Below are 22,139 nucleotides of genomic sequence, written 5' to 3'. Positions count from 1 at the left end.
TCTCCTAGAATTCCAGAACATGCGTTAGCAAGTTAGCTTTTAAGTAATTTTGTTAGAATGAGTTATTTATATATTTAAGCTTAACATATAATTATATATATTAACATTTTTATTAAGAGCTTAAGTTTAAAAGACTGAAATACACTGATGTTATAGGCTTCATAAAACAGAGGAGACTGTGTTCTCTTCAAATCTTCACTTCTTGAAGTCAGTGTAATTTTAGGGAGGCTGAGTGGAATCATCAGAGAACGGGTTTCATAAGTGGGGAGGGCGTTGTATAAACAATGGAATCACTTAAACAAGCTTTGAGAAATGTCTTTCATATGTGACAGAGAAAACAAAAGCTAAAGGATAGCTACAATTATAATTGGAAGCTATAGGTGTAAGAAAAAATCTTTGTCAATTACATACGTAGAAATCTTTCTGGTTAATATTTTTCTGTTCAGATTTTGGGGGCAGTTGAAAAAGATCACATTTCTGTTGCCTTTTCTCTTTATTCCATATGTTGGTACCTTTTTAATGTAAAAGAGCTCGAGACTGCAGTACTACACGGTAAATGTGACATGGGATCCATCTCTGTCAAAACACATAAAATGAGAGTGTTAGGACCTAAAGGAGTCATTGAGACTAAAATTACTTCTTTTCCTAGATGACAAAAACCAAGGATAGGAGATGAATTGATTTACCCAAAACCACACAGCTGGGCAGTAACAGTTCTGAGACCAGAACCTAACCCCTGGTCCTCTAGAGAAGTGCCTTCTACCTGCGTTTTCCACAACACTGTATTCCTTCTCGTCCAGGACAAATTAAAAAGGAATAACTTTTCCTGGACTAAATTAGGCACTTGGCCATTTAGACTTTTCCGGTGGCATAGGAGAAGGCAGCATTGAGCTATCTTTCCTGGAAACTATTTGATGGGGTTAGAATGCTAAGAATTTGACCTACTTCATGGAGGCTATCCAACCTTGGACTGAACCAGCCACAGTAATTCCCCTAGCACTTAGAATCCTAGAGCGGAAAACTATTTGGTGGTTATTCCATCCTTCCCAGAGCTAGCTTTGGCCAGGAAATGTCAATGAAAGCAATAGATATATTCAGGATTCCATTATCACAAGTCTAGGCAAATCTGTGTTCTTAGCCATTCAACTAGTATAATAAATGGAGTGAAAGTAGAATTTTATGATTTTTCTCTTTAATTTCACATGTGCATTCATTCTTTTTTATGTTTTTGTATTTTTACATTTAATATTTTCAAGTCCTTTAAGAAATGAGTCAAGTTAACAAACTCCCCCATTTGTTTGCATATTTTTAAATTTTATAAGCATATCCATTTATGTCTATATAATATGATAATATCACAGTGGTTTCAAATGCTTGGAAGCAGTTTAAATTGACCGGTCCTATGAGCTTGTTTACATTATTTGCTTAGCAAATGCAGTGATTACAAAGGTAAAAACTTTAAACTAACTGAAACCATTGTGAAGTCTGATTAGATTCAAATAACTGAATTTTTACTATATGGTTCAACTATATATATATATATATATATATATATATATATATTTTTTTTTTTTTTTTTTTTTTTTTTTTTTTTTTTTTGCGGTACACGGGCCTCTCACTATTGTGGCCTCTCCCGTTGCGGAGCACAGGGTCCGGACGCGCAGGCTCAGCGGCCATGGCTCACGGGCCCAGCCGCTCCGCAGCATGTGGGATCTTCCCGGACCGGGGCACGAACCCGTGTCCCCTGCATCGGCAGGCAGACTCTCAACCACTGTGCCACCAGGGAAGCCCTCAACTATATTTTTATTTCTACTTTTGAGCTTTTTTACTGACTTTCAAAATAAGGGTTTACGTGTATGTTTCCCCCCATCAAACAACTCAAAAGTACAAAAAGTTCAATCTATCCACTCCACTTCCCATTGTTCACAAGCTTCAGATAACCATTGTTCTGGAACAATGGAACAAGGTAACCATTGTTCACAAGCTTCAGATCGTTTTATATACGTATACCAATATGTATGTGTATATAGAATATACATGTGCTATATACATATACACATACATCCCCAGCAAGTGGGTTTCTCAGAATACACATTGCTTAGTAATTTGCTAAGTTTATGTGTATAGTTTCTCTCATCTCATTTTTTTGAAAGTTCAAGTTTTAATGTTGTGTACATTGAAGCAAATTGGTACATTTCATGTTATTTTTTCATTTTATTCAAGAAGGAGAGAGGAATAAAAATTATAAAATGCTATGTTTCCAGCAGGGGTCCAAAGGAAAGTACAGTAGTCTTCACAAAGGTGGCCACCAGGAATGATACTGTGACACCATACATACTGTAATTTTCCTTTGAAATAGGAAAGAAAAAAAGTGCGGGTAGGTGTTGCCAAAAATAATGCCATCACCAAAACTAGCGGGGAAATTTTATTTACTTAAAAGTACAAAGGTTTTCAAGAACCTTAGAAACTAATTAGAGATTATTTTCTCTCATTAAAGAGAGGCCCTAAAGACCTCTCCTTGGTAACACCTGCTCTCCAATGTACCTGACAGAATTAAAGATGGATGAAATTTTTTTTTATGTATTTTGTGACTCCTTACGAACTTTCCCATCTATCCAGTCAACTACTATCTAATCCACTCCCTCAGTTTAGTGAGTTTCTACATAATCATATATCTTATTTTGACCTTATGTAAAGCACTAGTTGACTATAGTTAGTGCCCATTAAGACTAAGAGAAGTATCTTCACCTTTAATTATACGTAAGCAGTATGAATTTTCAGTAGGAAATAATGAAAATGCCCACATACCACAGCAGATCTCAACAACCTATATGGCTTGTTATTTATAACTAGGGCTTTGCTTTTTTCTAAGGCTATTAATATAAATCAATGTACTTAAATGTATTCGCTATGCTTATAAAAATACCTACTTCACATTTCAGAGACTGTCTGCAAATTAATTGGCATCTTTCCCCACCAAAGGGTCAATTTATAACATACGTAATAGTATGCTATTTGAATGGATTTTCCTGGGATCCTGGAATTGTCTTAACACTCAAAGAGCTAGACATGTGCAAGAGTTAGTTCGAACACATCTCACTTATACATGTTTAAACTACAGTGAAACTTTTCATGACCCTTTTTTTGGCTTTTCTGCTGTCTTTAAGCCTTTACTTGTAAAATAAAATGAATTTTTTTTTTTCCAGGTATGTGAAATCAACCATAGGAAACATAAATAACACTCCCATAAGAATGTGTTGCAGATCTTAGTGCGTTCAGGCAGGAGACCTCTACATTTTTCCAATTTCCTTCCCTCGCTTAACTGTGCTAATTGAAACTAATCGTACGCAAGGTTCAAGGTGAACCTTGAAGCAAACAAGAGCAGCAAGAAACATCGTGTTTTATTTTCATCTCATCTTTATACCACAGTGAGGTAAAATGAGTCAAATATCCCACCCATGACCTATGAGCCCACAATCTATCAGAATACAAAGTCACTTTGTAGAAAGAAAAAAGAACAAAAACAGAATTTTGTTAGCAAAACAAGGTAGTGTTTCAGTCTCTACTCTGTTATTTTAAACCACAACTGCCTTTCTACTGGTTGTGACATAAAACAATCATAGAATTTTCTCACCATTGGCTGCCACTGACAAAATTAACAGAGCTACTACCTTTCCCATGACAATAACACTGAAAGGGTTAGAATCCTGGCTCTCCCAGAAAGGCAGCTGTCTTCTTTGTGATTTGCCATTTTTCCTAAAAAACCTACAGGTGTACAATAACTACAGTACACAGTACTATAGCACTGTACAGGTCACCTCTTCAACAAAAGAAGTATGACTAACAAGTCAGCAGGTCTCTAGAGTGGGTCTGCACTTAAGATGTTTGTCCTTGTTCCCCAAAACTGTAAGTGAGACTGACCTAAAGTTGACACCAGTGAAGAAGGTAATGTGTTACAAATACAGCCCTATGTCTGCTCTCTCAGTGGTTTTTCTTTTCCTACAATCATAGAGCTAACAGACATTAAGGAGCCATCTAAATCTACTGACCTGCCTATTAGCAGGAAAATATGATGCCACTTGGCAAGTTAAGAATTTATCCCATTCTTTTGTTAACTCACCAGAGGAAGATCCTTGACAGTTTCCCCTTCTAAATCAGATAGCAGTCACTAACTGAAAGGCTGTCGTCTTACATTCCTTTAGTAATTAGTCAGTCATCACATAAGACTCATTCACTTGATAATATTCTGAAACTATGTACTTCATCAGACATTAATTATTCTCATTTACAACTTATGAAAGGCTCAGTCTGAAAAAAAGAAATAAGGTTCTCTCTGTACTCTGAACTTTTCTCATAGTATTTGAAAAAATATTGCCTTTAGTAAGGAATTTTTAAATTTAACAAACTAACAAAGGGTGATTAACACCCCAACTAAGGTGCTACCTCAATTCAAATCAGACAAAAGGAAATCCACCAAAATGAGAGATTTCGTAGGACTAATGAAGAAACATTATCCAAAGTGAAATGATCTAATTAGAGCTCTAATCATTAGCTAAATCTTTTTTCAACAAATGAAACCTTTTTGTTTGTCTGTCTATGTATAACTGTATTCTGTGATTACATATTTTCAAATTCTTCCTTCTTGGAGTTTGTTGCTAACCATCATTCTTGTACGTACTTGAGGTTTAATGCTTTGAATGCTGTTGACTGCTAAATAACCATCCATGGAGTCAGCCTTTTCCCCTGGCCCTGGAATTGCAAGTAGAGTTTATACTTTCTTTTTCTAAAATGCCACAGAGCATGTGTGTGGTGTATGGAGTGATGTGGAGATCTATCCATCTAGTATGTTGCTAATCTCTATGCCACATCCTTTAGGGAGAGGAAGCAAAAAACCTTCCTGGTGAATCTGTCACAGAAGAACAGTTTACTGATGAAGAAGGCAACCTCATCACCAGAAAAGTAATCATCACTGGGGTTCATGCTTCTCTTGGGGTTTAGATTTTCTACTATCTTAAAATAGAAAACAGGAAAATCTCTCCTTTTCACTATTGCTTCCTACAGATCACTCGGAAAGTACTAAGACGAATTGTTATCCCACAAGAGAGAAAATATGATGACGTGGTAATGGAGAGGGACTGTCGTAAAGAAAGTAGAGAATAAAAGCTTTGTGAACTCTCTAGAATAGGCTGCTAACAGGCTGGCGTCTGCAGTGTGGCAGCTTGAAGCATTTGCTGCTTTTGACATCTTGTGCATTTGATCAGGGTCAAAGAAAAAGATTTTCCTTCCTAACATTCTTTAATATACTCTTACTACCTTCAGAGTTTTCACAGCGATCATCTCATTCATGGAGGTTGGAACATGCCGGTTCGAGCATGGGAGACAAAATTAAAAACCCTCTACCACCACCAAACCCCTCGGCCATGCCCCACCCCTGCCCAGTGCTTTACCTGCAGCCTACTTGGGACCCAGAGAGAGAGCACTTGTTTCCAGCAAATGCACAGGGTTTAATTAAAAGTTAGAATGACAAAAAGCTCGTCTCAAAATCCTTACATCTAATCTATACATTTTCTCTTTCCAGTATATTCTACAGGGAAATATATGAATTCCCCCATCTTAACCTGAGGAGGATTCTCCTCTCTGGGTTCATAACAGCCCATTTCCAATGGGCCAGTTAAAGAACTAAAGTCATCACTGAGCCGTGTAACTCAGCAAGTGAACCTCTAGCTCCCACAGAAAACATCTCTGGTTATTTTTCATTTCTTTCCCTTTCTCAGACCTTTACCCTTTGCATTTAAAAAACAGAAACTTCAATAGCCTGTGTTTACATAAGAAAAAAGTAAACTGAAAATTTCTCAGAAGGAGTAAATCCGAAAATTGGAAAGGCTACTGTGTGTTCCATTATAAAACAGGGTAAAAGCTGAGTATCTGTGCAACCACTTTGCTCTCAGAGAAGTGTGTCCTTGGTGCTTGGTGAGGACAGGTCTCATTTTATGGAAAAGGGATGCCTGCTTGGTCTGGAGTAAGAGGACAGGCTTGGTAATTCCACAAATGCTCAACAGCATTTCCATGGTCTTTAGTTCACGATTAGTGCTTTACTGAGAAATTTCAGTCTCATTGCAACAGATTATTTAACATTCTGCTGGCTTAAAAAGGCATAAATTATAACTTACTAATATTTTTATAATTGGGGTTTGAGTGCCTTGAGAGTTTTAGTGATGATTTCTTCTAGTTTTACAGGAACTGGACAGGCTGTCCAGTTGTTTGACTGATCACTAACCTACTGCATTATTGTGAAGTACAGTAACGTATTCCTTCTGACGGTGCTCTCCCACTCGCCCTGATGCTGCTGAGCTGTGTGGTCGAGGCAGATAGATTATGTCTGGGGACGTGAAGTGACAAAGTACTTGAAACTGTGTTTCGCTTATCCTAATCCAGCCTCAAGGGACCAGAATGGAAACTGCTTTTTAACGAAAACCCTTTCACCATGAAATCTTAACGTGTACATTCCTTTTAAAGCAGGGAGAAGGTTATAAGATGAAGACGAAGAAAGAAATCCGGCATGTGGAAAAGAAGAGTCACTCATAACAGTAAATGGTCAGTCAAGGTGGTAAGTGTGCTCTTATCAACAACAGTAAGACGTAACTTCCTGTGAAACTTCTAATTTCACCAAATAAGTGATTCCATCCCCCCGCCACCCCCTTCCTCTCTTTTTCACTGGATTGCAGCTTTGAGTATCCAACAAGCAGTTGGTGGTCATTTTCATGTTCATGTACACATACATCTGCACACGAAAACCAAGGCCTCTAGCTCACAGTCCATAAACCTTCTCTTCTCAAATTAGGAATTTAAATCTAAATGATGGTTGCAGAAGCAAATGTAAATAGTGATCTCGAGTCTTCTCTTAAGAGCGAAGGCTCGGTATGAAGTGCAGTAGCATTATTCACTCTAACAGGAAGACTAAAGACTATTTGGCAACAAACAGTTCATACAAATGTATTTGGAGATTTGTATTGACCAGCTTTTCACCATTTTACCACAGCAGCATCTAAGAATATAATTTCGGTTGAAATACAGTGGTTGCCAAGCTTAAATGAGCAAAATCCCTATATACTACTTCATATATTCTGTATAAACCAAAGCAAATGAAATAGGAGGGTAATGGCACTACTATGTTTTCTAAGTTAAAATGTTTAGTGAGCTTTGTTTAAGGTTGTCTGAACTTTTCTTCACGGAGAAGGATATTTTCCTTTAACACTGTTTTCTGAACTTTGTGCTGTTTCTTTCTGTGTAGCTACAATTCAAAAGCCCATTTGGGGTGAAAAAGCAGATAGAGCTTTGAAAAGCTCTGTGTAAGTCTGGGAGGTAAAGCAGGATGAGTCCTTTAGGGCTGCTCACCAACAGTTCTCCTAGCCCCAAGTAACAAAGAGCAAACAGATCCCAGTTTCCACTTTCACTCAGTAGCTGTTCCCCGGTTACCAGAATCCTGGTACTTGGAGTGCTGCTGTAAGGAACTGAGAAATCACGGAGTCTCACTGCCCCAAATTTTGTATGCAAGGTAACTGTAACTAAGGCCCAAAGAAATTCTTAATCCCTCCACCTCCAAAAACAACTTATTCTTTATTTATTCACTTAAAGATTTATTTCACTTCCTCTCTGTGACGCTTTCTGCCTAGGCACTGGGAAATCATCGGTAAACAACACTAGGGAGGTACTGGCCCTCGCTGACCTTACATTTTGGAGATTTAACGGTAGTCAGTCACTTCAGTATTTAAGGCATTGAGAAAACTCCTAAGAACTGCAGCGTGCTCTGGAAGTAACAGTATTTGCTATCCATACATACTCTTCCAGTGTTTCAGGTGTACTCTTCATTTAATTCACTTGGATCGGTGTCTTTATCATCCCCATTTAACAGGCCCCAAATTGCCCAAGGTCACCTAAATAAAAAGTGGCAGAAACAGGATACAAACCCTAACAGGCTGCCTCTGGAGCCCACACACTCAACCCTGTTAACTGGAGATCTGACCTGGTCTGAGGGTGACAGAGAAGGTTTCCTTAAGAAAATGATGCTTGAGATTAGTTTTAAAGGATGAACAGGATTCATCTGGATGAAGGGGAGGAAATTTGATGGTGTTTGGGGTAGCCTCCTAGGCACAGGCTCTAGCGTTCTGCAAAGGCCAGAACTGGGAAGAAACAAGAAAGGAGAACAGGTCGGTGTAGCCTGCAGAAGGTTTTGTCATTGTGTCTGGAGAGGTAGGAAAAATCGGAATATCTGGGCCTCATAAGCCTTTTTTCACTAAAAGTTTAGGTTCTCATCACACACTCTAGTTGCAGGGCACAGAATGAATTGGAGGTGGCAATAATGGATGAGCAGAAAACCTATTAAACTACTGAAGATGCTGGCTTGGGCAGTAAGGATGGTAAGAGGTAGGCTGAATCAAGAGATAGCGACATGAATTGCTTTTTGTCAGATGACAAGGGTGAGAGATGAGAAAATTAAGGATGACATCAGTGTAGCAATATCTAGAATGAACCCACCCATTATGCGTGTCTTACAGCTGAATCTGGTAAAAGACGTATACAAGATTTTTTTAAATTGAGGTGTAGACGATTTATAATATTAGTTTCAGATGTACAACACAGTGATTCAAAATTTTTATAGATTATACTCCATTTAAAGTTGTTATAAAATATTGGCTATATTTCCCTGTGCTATACAATATATCCTTGTAGCTTATTTATTTTATACATAGTAGTTTGCAGCTCTTAATCCCCTACCCGTGTCTTGCCCCTCCTGCCTTCCCTCTCCCCACTGGTTAACCACTGGTTTGTTCTCTGTATCTGTGAGTCTATTTCTGTTTTGTTATATTCATTTGGATATGTTTTAGATTCTACATATAAGTAATAACAGAGTATTTGTCTTTCTCTGACTTCTTTCACTAAGCATAATACCCTCCAGGTCCATCCATGTTGTTGAAAATGGCAGAAGTTCATTTTTAATGGCTAAGTAATATTCCATTGTATATATGTACCACATCTTTTTTATCCACTCCTCTGTCCCGTTTGTTTATTTTTGCTTTTGTTTCCTCTGCCTTAGGAGACAGATCCAAAAAACTATTGCTACAATTTATGTCAAAGAGTATTCTATATTTTCTTCTAGGACTTTTATGGTTTCCAGTCTTACCTTTAGGTCTTTAATCTATTTTTAGGGTTTTTTTTTTAATATGTTGTGAGAAAATGTTCTAATATTATTCTTTTACATGTAGCTGTCCAGTTTTACCAACATCATTTATTGAAGAGACTGTCTTTTCTCCATTGTATATTCTTGCCTGCTTTGTCATAGATTAACTGAGCATAAGTGTGTGGGTTTATTTCTGGGCTCTATTCTGTTACATTGATCCATGTGTCTGTTTTTGTGCCAGTTCCATACTGTTTTGATTACTGTAGCTTTGTAGTATAGTCTGGTCAGGGAGCATGATAACTCTAGCTCTGTTCTTTCTCAAGACTGCTTTGGCTGTACAGCAGATTAATAAAACACTAAGCATGATTTTGCCGTCTTAAATTGCTGTGTTTAAGCAATTCTGATAAATTAAATAAAACTAGAAGAGGGCTTCCCTGGTGGCACAGTAGTTGAGAGTCCACCTGCTTATGCAGGGGACACGGGTTCGTGCCCCGGTCCGGGAAGATCCCACACACCTCAGAGTGGCTAGGCCCGTGAGCCATGGCCGCTGAGCCTGCGCATCCAGAGCCTGTGCTCTGCAATGGGAGGGGCCACAACAGTGAGAGGCCTGCATAACGCAAAAAAAAAAAAAAAAAAAACCTAGAAGAGACTTCAGTCAGCTTTAGTATGCCCCTAAAAGTTTAGCAACTTGTTCAGTAATAGACTCAGACTCTGGGTGGGAGAGAACCAAAAAGGTTATCGACACCAGCTGAGCCATTTTTCTAGAGTAATATATACCTAATATCTATGAATAAATGATACCAAAAAATATATGACAGTGCTATGCTTCCAGGGTCCTGTAGAGTGAATTAATACAGAAATGACTAGGTCACTAAATGTACAAGAGACTAAGATGATAAATAATCCACCCTGTAAAGCAGTTGGCAGGGCCTTGGCTCACTTGCTACACCACTCAAAGGAGAGAGAAACTCACTAGGAGAATTCATATGAATGTGAAAATAGCTTCAGCATAAAGCAAACTTAATGTGTCAGATGGAAAGAACAGTGATTTGACTGCAAGCCTCATTTTACTCTCCAGGGTGGTATTTGCCTTTCATAAGTGAATTTAGGAAATGAGTCCAAGAAGACTGCCTGGAATTCCAGGACACTGAATGTGTGCTCTGGAAAAATCAATTTGCAAGTATATTGAAAGTTCTTATGGCCCTGCTTGGCTTTTTTTTTTTTTTTTTAAAGAACAACTAAGCACATGGAATGTGACCCAATTTCACTGAGTCTCAGATGGTGACATCAAAATTTTTATTCTGCAACCAGTTGAATTTTGAGCTATCTGAACCCTATACCTACTTTTCTTTAATACCGAGTCACAGCCATCCTATTTTTAATGTAAGGGAAAAGCTGATGGCTTAAAATAAGTATAAAATTTATACGTAATATATAGTGATTTATAGTTTATAAAATGCGTTTACATTTTTGTCTTATTTAATCCTTCAAACAAGCCTCCAGGAAGAGTAGACCAATTTTGATTGCTACCTTTTACAGATGAGGATACTATGGCTCGGAGAGGTCATCTGACATTTCTTCTTTCAAACAGCTGTGACTGGAAGAACTAGGACTTGGCCTCAAGATTATTGACACTTCACCTAGTGTCCGATTCCACTAAGCTGTCTTTCTAAAATTAGTTAGAATAATAATAATAATAGTCATATTCTATAAAAGATTACTGTATGCCAAGTACTAGGTAAGATCATTACATACATTACCTCATATAGTCCCCAAAACAATGCTATAACATAAGTACTATTATCTCTTTTTTAATGAACAAGGAAACTGAAGCTTAGAAGAATTAAATGAGTTACCCAAGGTCCTATAGTTAATGAGCAAAAGGATAAAATTTTAACTTAACCAGAGCCTAGCTCTTAACTATTCATATTAATAGTTGAATAGTACTTGATGATTATCAGAAACCTAAAAGCAAATTTTGAATCAAATGTACGTACAAACGCAAACTGTAGTTAATTTCTTCATACAATACACAGTGAAAATATTCATTTTGGTTTTGTTTTTTTAAATAAAGCAAAACTTCATAGCCATAACCTTCAAAAATACCCTTAGAGAACTGATTAGTGAGGCTGTGACAACGGAGGTACCCCAGACACACGTTGGAAAAGACTGGAACAGCTGTACTGTAAACCTCTTTTAGGGAAATGCTCAGGACCTCACAGCCACATGGAAGCCAAGAGCAGCAGCAACAGCACGAGGCTTGCCGGGGGAGACACTTTATCTGAGGCCAAAAAGTTGACTCATTTCATTCACACCTTCTAAAAAGGACTTGGCCAGCAGTGTGAAGAAGAGGCGAGAGCGACCCCTGGACTGGCCAAAGCCGCGCGCCACTGCATCCCCGTGCCCAGCGCCTATGTCCCGCCGCCGTCGCCACCATGCCCAAGAGAAAGGCTGAAGGGGATGCTAAAGGAGATAAAACCAAGGTGAAGGATGAACCACAGAGAAGACCTGCAAGGTTATCTGCTAAACCTGCTCCTCCAAAGCCAGAGCCCAAGCCTAAAAAGACCCCTGCAAAGAAGGGAGAGAAGGTACCTAAAAGGAAAAGGGGGAAAGCTGATGCTGGCAAGGATGGGAATAACCCTGCAGAAAACAGAGATGCCGAAACAGACCAGGCACAGAAAGCTGAGGGTGCTGGAGAGGCCAAGTGAAGTGTGCATTTTTGACAACTGTGTACTTCTGGTGACTGTACAGTTTGAAATACTATTTTTTTATCAAGTTTTATAAAAATGCAGAATTTTGTTTTACTTTTTCTTCTTTTAAGCTATGTTGTTAGCATACAGAACACTTCATTGTTGTTTTTTGGGGAAAGAGCACATGTCACTAATAGATTGTCTCTGAAGCTGGATTGACATGGGAAAGAAACACCTTTCCCGTCTGGTTTTGAGAGACTTCCTCTTGGTTCTCAGGAAGGAGGGGTTCCTTGATGTTGACACACAGTAGCCACCTTGGCACAAACGCCTTGTGGTGTGGAAAAACGAAAATTAGTTTTTATGTCCTCTTCTCCCTCTCCACCTTCAGCATAGACTTGACTCTCTTAAACCCAGAGACCTGTTGGAAGCTGACCCCCCAAAATTGGTTACCAGTATGTCAGGCAATCTGGACTTTGCATTGTCACCACTGAGATGGCGTCCCTCAGAAGAGCAGCGGCTCCTTTTTTAGATTGTGGATCTTCAGATTGATACTTTTGCCATTTTCATTTCCATTTCCTGAAAGTCAGGGTCGGCTTGTGAAAAGTTGTTAAACAACATACTAAATGTGAAATGTCAACCCTCACTCTAAACTTTCCCTGTTCAGAGCATCACATGAAGACTTCATGGGGTTTTATAGTGGCTTTCTGATTTTGGTAGTCCATTGCAAAAGGGAGTTTGAAAGTTGTTGTATACTGTTCACGATTGTCTGCCCATGTCCTGCCTGAAATACCACGATTGTTTATGAAAAGTATCTTTAATAAAGCTGGATACAGTTTGGAAAAAAATAAGGACTTGACCTTCCACCTTGTTTAGAGTGAAAAGGCTAGTAATAATATACAGTGGTGAATAAAACCTCCACGGCCCCTACCCTTCTGCATCTCTCAGCATGCAAGGGGGAAAGAGATGGAACATGAATTGTTTAAGGGCTAAAAATGCAAACTCCAAGATCCAATGGAAGAATAACACAGAAACATATTTAGACTTGGGGGCTGGGGAAACTCCCTCGGAAGTCATGACATTTATGCTAAGACCTCGTAGGTGGTGCCAACAATGTAAAGAATGGGGAGAAGGAGAAGAGGACTCCAGCAAAGAGTACAAAGTGTGCAAGAGCCTTGAGGCGGGAAAAGGCCTAACACATTTGAGGAAATGAAAGAAGATTAGTGTAACAGAGCCTGATGAGCTGGTGGGGGGTGAGGCAGGCCCATGATGAAGTGAGAAATGCCTCATCATAGGCCAGAATATAGGATTTGGATTTCATTCTAAAAAAATGTGAAGCCTTTGAAAGATTTCAAGCAAGAGTCTGACCTGATGTTTTACTTATTTTTTTAAGCACACCAGCTATGTAGAGAAGGATTGGAGGGAAAACAAGAATAAACTGAAGGAGGTGAGCTAGGAGGTTATTGCTGTAGTCCAACTAAGCCACCATGGTGGCAGGGCTAGGACCTGGGCAGCAGTTTTAGGAAAGTCAACAGTATCTGATGGCTTGCGGTTAGGATGGAGAAGAAGGGTTGAGTCAAGGATGATGCCTTGACTCAAGGTTTCAAGGGTAAGCAGGTGGGTGATGGAAAAAGAAACAGGATGGGTTTTAAGAAGAATATCAAGCACTCAGGCTTTTGTCGATACACAAGTCTGGAGCTTTGAGGAAAGGTTGGACTAGGCGTATAAAAACGTGAGTGTTATCACTAAAGAGGTGAATACTGAATATCAGAGAAAGGGAACACCAGAGAATAGGTGTGATTACCTAGGGAGAAGGTGAAAGTGAGCAAAGAAGGGGCTCAGGGTCGAGCCCCAAAGAACAACATTTTGAAGAGGAATAGAGAGCTGTAAAAGGTTGCCTCTGACCTCTTCCTTCCTAGAGATCTCCAAGCTGTGCTAGCTCCTCTAATCTATAATCATATTCAGCCTCGGCCCTCTAGTATATATTTTTAACATTTTTTTCATAGCATATTCTTTTCTGAAGATACTTCTAATCTTACTTTTATTCCTTTATGCATTATAAATGTAGTTCTCTCATATTCTGTGTATAATAATTCTAAATTGGAACCCAGTGCAGGACTGTTTCTGCTGGTTCTTGCTCATTTTTTCCCCTGTGCCCCTGGTCCTCTAGTATATTTGTTTGGTTTTACCCAAAATATTTTAATCCATGCAGTTTAGTATCAGTGGATGAAAGGAACTTTACTATAATGCAGATTAGCTGATAAGCTTTTGTAAATAACTGACCATGCACATTTAGAGCCCCTTTACTTCTTAGTTTGTGACACACACTGTGTAGGTGGTCGGGGGAGTCCAGCATTGAAGACATTATCCTAATATTACTCAGCCGTTAAAAAAAGAATGAAATAATGCCATTTGCAGCAACATGGATGGACCTAGAGATGATCATATTAAGTGAAGTAAGCCAGACAAACATAAATATCATATGATATCGCTTATATGTGAACTCTTAAAAAAAAAAAAAAGATACAAATGAACTTATTTCCAAGACAGAGACTCACAGACATAGAAAACAAGCATATGGTTACCAAAGGGGGGCAGGGGGAGGGACAAATTAGGAGGTTGGGATTGACATATACACACTACTGTATATAAAATAGATAATGAACAAGGACCTACTGTATAGAACTGGGAACTCTACTCAATATTTTGTAATAACCTATAAGGGAAGGGAATCTGAAGAAGAATATATATATATATATATATATATATATATATATATATATATATAACTAAATCACTTTGCTGTACTCCTGAATCTAACACAACATTGTTAATCAACTCTACTTCAATTTTTAAAAATACATTTTAAAAAAAAAGACATTATCCCCAGCATCACCACTCACTTGAGGGCATATAACTGTACAGTCTAGTCCAAGAGGCAAACATGATAGTAAGTTACACAAATCAAAGTACAGAGCTATGATAAAAGATATAAAAATATCACTAGGAGAATCCACTGGAAGATGTAGTAAACAGCAATGGAGGAGATCTTGCAAAGCTTCTTGAAGTGCGTATTTGAACTGGCTTTTGAAGAAAGGGTAGGATTTAAGACTGGGCACTGTGATACGTGCTATGCCCAGGAGTTTGGCCTTTATCCCAGAGACAGTAAGGTACCACTGGAAGTGTTGTCGAAGGAGAATAATACAGTCAGATGGGATTTAGGTAACTCTACTGGTAGGAGAAGGAGTTAGCGGTGAGGAGAGTTTGAACACTAGGACCCCAGTTATGAGACAGGATGAGGGCCTGACCCTGGGCAGAGACGACAGAAAGGAGAGGGCTGATGTGAGGGACATTTCAGAAGTATAACAACCAGATTAATTCCATAGAGGGAGTGAGGGTTGTGATCCTGTGTGTAATTACTAACAAAAATATAGAAGCTAAGAAAAGGAAAACAAAATTCGGGACTGAAATAGGTCAATCTGTAGTGCCTTAAATATTTGTCAGTGATGAGGAAGAGAAATCTGGGCTAGCAATCTTAACGTGGTTACAGAAGTGGCCTGAGTGAACATAAATCACACACTTACTAGCTGTGTAAGCTTAGCCAGCTTATTTAACTTCCGTGCCTTAATTTCCTCGCCTCTGTTAGGATAAGAGTAACATATCTCACAGAACTGTTGTTAGAATTAAACGAGTGAATCCATGTAAATCACTTAACAGTGACTGGCAAGCCCATAGTAAGCCCTCAGTAAATTCAGCTATTAGTAGTAGTGCTAAGAGGTGGGGGCAGGAAGATAAATCAGGAGCTTGGGATGAACATATACACACCACTGTATATAAAATAGGTAAACAGCAAGGAAGGACCTACTGCATAGCACAGGGAACTCTACTTAATGGCTTGTCATAACCTGTAACGGAAAAGAATCTGAAAAAATATATATGTATATATAACTGAATCACTGTGCTGTACACGTGAAACTGACACAAGACTGTAAATCAACTCTACTTCAATTCTTTAAAAATGATGTAGATTTTTTAAAGAGAGGTGAGACAAGAGCCGAGACAAGCACCCGAAGAGCCTGGATTCAGGAGGCCAGTGGACAGAGCAGCAGCCGCCAGGTGTGCTAGAACACAACAGTGGGAGAGGTCGGGACAGCAGCATCGCTGAAGTCCTCTGCATGTCACGTCAGTTTATACTTCAGAACACTTTCAGTTATTTCCTATGACTCGTTTCTCACAGTAGCCCTGGGAAATCATTAAAATAGGTATTCTCATTCCTCTTTACTAAGGAGAGAGAGCAAAATCGCCAGAGCTATAGTTAATAAATGACAGGTTTGGTTTGTGACCTAGACCTCCTGATTCTGCTTCCAGCAAGTCAGAACTATGGTCTGAATTGCTTCACTCCCGATTCAGGACCCTGCCCTCCAGAATCTTTTCCAGAATTCATCTGAAGTAGATAATGTTTTTAGGTAGTGTTTTTCATTTTCCTTTCCCTTTAAAAAAATCCCTAATTAACCAAAAGCAGGGGTCTAGAGCCAGGTGGCTTGACTTCCAATTCTGGCTCGCCCATGTACTAAATGTGCCACCAGTATAATAGCTGTATGGCTCTATTTTCTTATTTGTAACATGGAAGCGATAGTACCTCGCTGTTATTAGGATTAAATGAGCTCCACCTTAGAACAGTGCCTGTTAATAATAACAACATTATTAGTTGTACTACTAAGTTAACTATACAACTTTATTAGGGTTATATTTTTCTTCTGTAGCCAACGTGTACATCAGTACTTTACCAGTAATTACTTCTCATTTTTTTAAAACTGGCCCTGTGACCTCAGATATTTTTTTAATCACAAGTCACTAGAGAAGAACAAACAAAAATTAAGTCCCACTTATTGGTATTAGTTGAAGAACAAATCTACACAAACTGGGAATTATTTTTAAATGGTGCAGTAGTTTATTATGATTACATAAAGTAGTTAGAATTAATGCTTAGGAAAAAATGTTTTTAGCTCCATGACTTCCTTAAGAAGAGAGAGAGAAAAGGAGAAGGAAAGGAAAGAGAGAGGTGGGTTAGGAAGAGAACTAGAACAACAAATTCTCTGTTCTCAGTGGGCTATAGGGAAGGCATATCAGAAAAGACTTTCCTTAGGGCATGACAGTGCTAAGTCTTGAAAGATGAGTAAGAGTGAGCCTACAGGGACTTCCCTGGTGGTCCAGTGGCTAAGACTCTGCGCTCCTAATGCAGGGGGACTGGGTTTGATCTCTGGTCAGGGAACTAGAGCCCACATGCTGCAACTAAAGATCCCGCATGCCGCAACTAAGACCCGGTACAGCCAAATAAATAAATAAATATTAAAAAAATAAAAGAGCCTGCAAAGGTGGATCTCACTAGGGAGAAGATAGACCACACTTTCAAGGAGATGGCATTTGAAACAGACCTGAAGAGTAAAGAGAAGTTAGAGATAAATGAAGATGACAGCAGGGGATTATAAGTGGATATGAAATCGTGAGCAAGGAAAAGGAAGTTAGAAACCAACGGGTTGATGACTGGCCTGTAGTCTAGATGCTCTAGACCCTCCAGTGTGGTCTGTGGACCAGCAGTATCAGCATCGCCTGGGAGTCTTGTTAGAAACGCAGCATCTCTGGGCTCACCCTGACTCCTCGACCAGAATCCACATTTGAAGATCCCGGGGTGACACGTATGCACTTTAAGCTTTGGGAAGTGCTGCTCCAGAACGTATTACTGGCCCTTAATCTTGGCTGAACATCGGAATCATCTACAGAGGTTTTTTGGTTTTCTTTTTTAAGTGTTTGATGCTGGGCACCACCCCAAGAAATTCTAAATAAACTGGTAAGGGAAGTGGCCTGGACACTGGGATTTTTTAAATCTCCCCAGATAATTCTAATGTGTACCCAAGTTTGAGAAGCAGTGGCGATTGTCAAACAGTGCTTTTCAGTGGAGAGTATGGTCATTAAGCATGAAAAGGTTTATTGGGATGAACTGCAGAGCGCTAAAGGCGTAAGGGGGTGTGTGTGGAGCCGGGGTGGGGGGGTTGTTGTTGGGTTTTTTTTAGCTAGCCACTAGGGGCTAAATACCACCAGTATGTGAACCTATAGAGGAAAGGTTGGTTTTAACCTAAATATATTCCTGACTTGAAAATGTGACATGGAAAGTACAACATTCATCTGTGAAATATAACCTGAACTATAACCATGAGAATCCAATGAACAGCTGTTTTTCTATATTTTAAATGGTTCTTAAAATTTTTTTAAAATGTATAGTGAAATGACTAAATGGAACGATTGGTTTTCTGACTTGTTTTCCACTACACTTGGGTTTGAAAAGCATGAAAACCCAAGGACAGACAGATTCCTCAATGCAAATGCTTCTCTCTCAGATCCACTATCTAAACCCAGAAAGAGAAGATGACTCAAATTCTATTTCTGAAATGTCATCTTGATGGATCCTGCCCTTGCACCTTTCCATCAGATGGCGATCTCATCACAGTTTATACACTGTCAGTATTTTATAACAGGTCCACGGCCAAGCAGCCAAAGCGCTCATGCTTTTTGTGCAACACTGTACTTGGTATAGGCTTTTGCCCAGTGAATAACCTTCCTGCACCCCGTGTAGCTGGGGTCTACACACCCTGATTGCGTGACCAAGAACAAGAGAGATTTATAAGGGCAAGTAACACCCAACTTTTTAAACTATCACCCACATTATACCTGAATATAAATGGGCATCAGTAATAGTTTTTTTAAATTATAGAAACACATCCACTATTTCTAGAAAGATAATGTTCGCGTGCATTGAGGTGCTGAGAGAAAGACCTTGCTTCTTATTGCAAGATTAATTGGGAAGCTGGACTGGTTTTTGGAAGATGAAGCAAAACAAAAAAAGTTCAACTGGGCTGTAGTGATGACTGCACATCTATATACATTTACTAAAAATTATCAAGCTATATATAATAGATGAATGATATGGGATATAAATTATATATCAGTTAAGCTGTAAAAAGTTGGGGGGAGGGTCAATTAGAAAAAAATTGCTAAGAATTCTCCCTAAGAAAACAAAGTGACATCACCAGGGTAACATTATCATAGGAGCATCTGAGAAGCCTGGTGCCTGGAAGGTTAGGAATAGATGGTAAAAGCAGAGGTGAGAAAATCCTGATCTTCTTACTCTGATTTGCACATTCTCTGGGACATGGCCTGCCCAAATGAGTCACTTTCCTTCTCTGGAACCTCTGCAGAGTCATGGGAGTGGGGCAGGTGTTGAAATCACCCCAGAAGGAATTGATACTTTGATATTCTTGGCTCCAAGCTTTAGTGACCTGGGGCCTGGAGGTCAGTGCCACTTTTAATTCAAAAAAGGAAGGCAGGACCATGGTGGGGCAGAGGAAGTGCTGTACTAACATGTTTACAGAAGCCAAGGTAGCCTGGGTGACCCATCTAAAGGGAAAGAAACTTCTCTGGGGTAAGTAAACAACCTCAAGGTCACTGAGAACACTTTTAGGCCCCAACAGAAGCAGAATTCTAGAGGTTCTCCTGGACCTGCAAAAATAGTCTGTTGCATGTATGGGAGTGAACAGGGTTGTTCCCAAAATTCATCTTGCCTGACTCGCCTTTTCTCTAGGGCCTATGTCTTGTTCTCGGGCAGGCATTCAGGTGTCACCCTTTCACACTGCTGGGGAGGAAGGGACATACGAAGGAAGAACTTTGTTTTATGGAGGAGGAGTTCCTACCAAGAACAATACTGCACAAGAGTATGAAAACCTCTGCCAAAGGATGTTGATTTATTTTGACTTATTAAGACTGGCTCTAAAACACTGATAACTTTATGCAGGTATTATCCAGTAAGGCAAGACGTTCTTAGTGGAGTCTCCATAAAAAAGCTCGAATAAAATTGATTTACCCTGTCATGACTGACATGAGGCAGGAGAAGGGAAGGTATTCTTTGCAATGGCAGAAGATAGTCTTTGATTTGAATTTGCACATGGAAAAGCAATTTCATAGTAAATGAAGTAAGGACACTGTTCTCCCGTCTCGAAAGGCTGCATTTTGCAGGGTGGGAGGCTTATTATACAACATAGAGGCATGACCGAGATGCTCCATCCTGACTCCGTACCCCTGGCCCAGTGTGCCCTTGAAAACCCCAGACATTTTGATGGAAATCTCAGAGCACCTTTGTCAGCCTCCTTACTTCACAGATAAGACTGAGACCCAGAGGTCTGCAAATGGCTTTCCCCAGTTCCTGAGTGAGTGACCCGAGCATCAGAGACTTCAGAACTAGAAGAGGGTCTTTCCGACTCCATCCCTGAAACCCCTAATATGGGAAACAATGTTCTGTGGAGGGGACAGGGTCACCCAGAGAAGGTCATTGCCTTCCAAGAGCTTTCTAGCACACTTCAGGGCTTTGTTCTCTGAGGCATCTAGCAAATCGCCTCAGTCAAAAGTATGTTAAACCACCCCGTTAGGAAGTCGAGGGCCCCCATTCTCTGAGGCATTTCTGCTGAAGGGCAAGGAAGATTTTGGCAAGTTCTTTAAAATAAATAAATAAATAAAAGGAAGGGGGGGAAAAGCTAAACTCACCACCTGTTGTTTCTCTATCCACAGGATCATATTGTTTTTATTGCCAGTATTGAGAAATTCATGGAAGATAAGTCAGCAGGAAGTAAAAATTCACGGAGAAGGGTGTGTGTGTTTGCTGCTTCCACACATTCATGGCATGATTTTTTTTTTAATGCACAAAGAAAAAAAAGGAAAAGAAAACCACCCACATTTTAATTTAGCATGAGCCAATTTACAGAGCATGAAAATTCACTTTCATTCCCAGGATTGGCACGTGTGCAATTAGCAATGCAGTGTATATACGAGAAGCCATGCTGTTACCAGTTTATCTCAAAGTAATTTGGTGTCATTTACAAAAGGAAGAAATTCCTGCCGCCAGAAGAGACAGAAGGAGATGGAATGATCAAATCATGGAGAAACACTAAAATTACTAAAAATCCACAACAGCTCGCCTTATTTTTCTTGGACCCAAACTGTCAGGGTATAAACACTATTTGTTTCTTTTTTAAAACATCTATAGTTTTGCTGTAAATAATAACACTGTATAAATTCTAACAGAAAAAATGGAATAAATGTCAATAAGGCACTGCCTCTTAGAACACAACGAGAGTACTGCAGATGCATTTAACATAACGGGGGTCTCAAGTGACTTCACCCCAAAAGGAGGAGGAGGGGTGATGGGTAGGGGGATCTTCACCGATTCTTGTATATTAGCAATTATAATGTTTGTATACGCAAAACTGCTAGCTTGATTTTAAAAAAACAAATCTTTAAAATCTGCTGCAAATTTAAATAATTCCCCAAATGAGGAATTCTGTAGTTCTGTGAAAAAAATTTTTCTTCAGAATACTAATATTTTGATGCATGTGTATGACCTTATTTTGATTAAATCTTTTCCAATTTTGCAAACACTACAGTATACTGCGACACAGAAGATTTTATCTGTAAACACAAAGCCCTTCATCTAATATTTGTTGCTATTGCCAATTTTTCAATGAAATGACCTAAAAATGAAAAAAAAAAATAACCTATACGGTAGTTGCTTTAGGGGGAGGGGGGTGCTGGTAGTGTTTAAAAGGGTAATGCTTGCCGCTTTAGAGGTGGATGGTGCTCATAAGAGGCCCCTGTCAGGGGTATTTTCAGTGGACTGCACAGAAATTCTTAGCTAGTAGAATGGCAGCACGCTGTAAACTTATTCCTGTATCGTGTACTGGCTGTAAGATGTAGACACCTTTCAGTAAGCCAATCATTTGTAACCATTCTAGCCATGTCATATTAGGTTAATAAGGCTGCTGTGTTTTAAAGGGCATTTTTATTTGGGTTTTGGTGAAATTCTTTAATTTGTTGATTATATTCATATAAAATCGGCATTTATTGACACATAGCTCTAATGACATATGTATGAGAAACCATACACTGGATGACCTAGTCGATTATTTAAGCATAAAATAAATTGTGTTAAACTCTTCACCTATCTGTGCTCTACAGTGTCCTTGTGTTCTCTGGCAAAAGGTAATTGTCTTAACTCCTTGTCTCTTGGCCGCAGCCGTCTTCCTCACCAGCCCGTTTCGTGCCTCTGCCTCTGTGGTCACTAAAGAGATAGGCCCCAACATTCAGTCCTGCCCTGCCAGCTCCCAACTTAACACAAATTCTGTGCGTTTCATTGAGAAGCCAACAATTACAGACTGACTGACAAGTGATCT

The 22,139-nt window shown here is 39.3% G+C and overlaps 2 protein-coding genes across 3 annotated transcripts in view; both read left to right on the top strand.

The window, feature by feature from the left end:
* ANK3 (ankyrin 3) overlaps positions 1-21,912 on the top strand; it is a 330,729-nt gene extending 308,817 nt beyond the window's left edge. Inside the window, exons 43-44 of one of the 2 annotated variants that reach the window (XM_032607988.1) lie at positions 6,517-6,607; positions 20,482-21,912. In XM_032607988.1, the coding sequence (XP_032463879.1) occupies positions 6,517-6,585 (69 nt within the window). In that variant the 3' untranslated portion in view covers positions 6,586-6,607; positions 20,482-21,912. The remainder of the gene's footprint in view (positions 1-6,516; positions 6,608-20,481) is intronic. The other variant, XM_032607989.1, reaches the window with a different exon arrangement.
* Positions 10,737-12,604, top strand: LOC116741457 (non-histone chromosomal protein HMG-17-like). Its single transcript, XM_032607990.1, has one exon. It carries the CDS (start codon positions 11,614-11,616, stop codon positions 11,884-11,886), a length of 273 nt encoding a protein of 90 aa, XP_032463881.1. The 5' UTR covers positions 10,737-11,613; the 3' UTR covers positions 11,887-12,604.
* Positions 21,913-22,139: the final 227 nt, after the last annotated feature.

The sequence above is a fragment of the Phocoena sinus genome, chromosome 16 (assembly GCF_008692025.1).
Source record: "Phocoena sinus isolate mPhoSin1 chromosome 16, mPhoSin1.pri, whole genome shotgun sequence".
Classification (NCBI taxonomy): domain Eukaryota; kingdom Metazoa; phylum Chordata; class Mammalia; order Artiodactyla; family Phocoenidae; genus Phocoena; species Phocoena sinus.
Note: the sequence above shows the minus strand (reverse complement) of the source record. Positions and strands in the feature narration are given on the sequence as shown.

What these genes read in the sequence shown, in the direction of transcription:
- LOC116741457 (XM_032607990.1), top strand. Translation starts at nt 11,614, where the DNA reads ATGCCCAAGAGAAAGGCTGAAGGGGATGCTAAAGGAGATAAAACCAAG.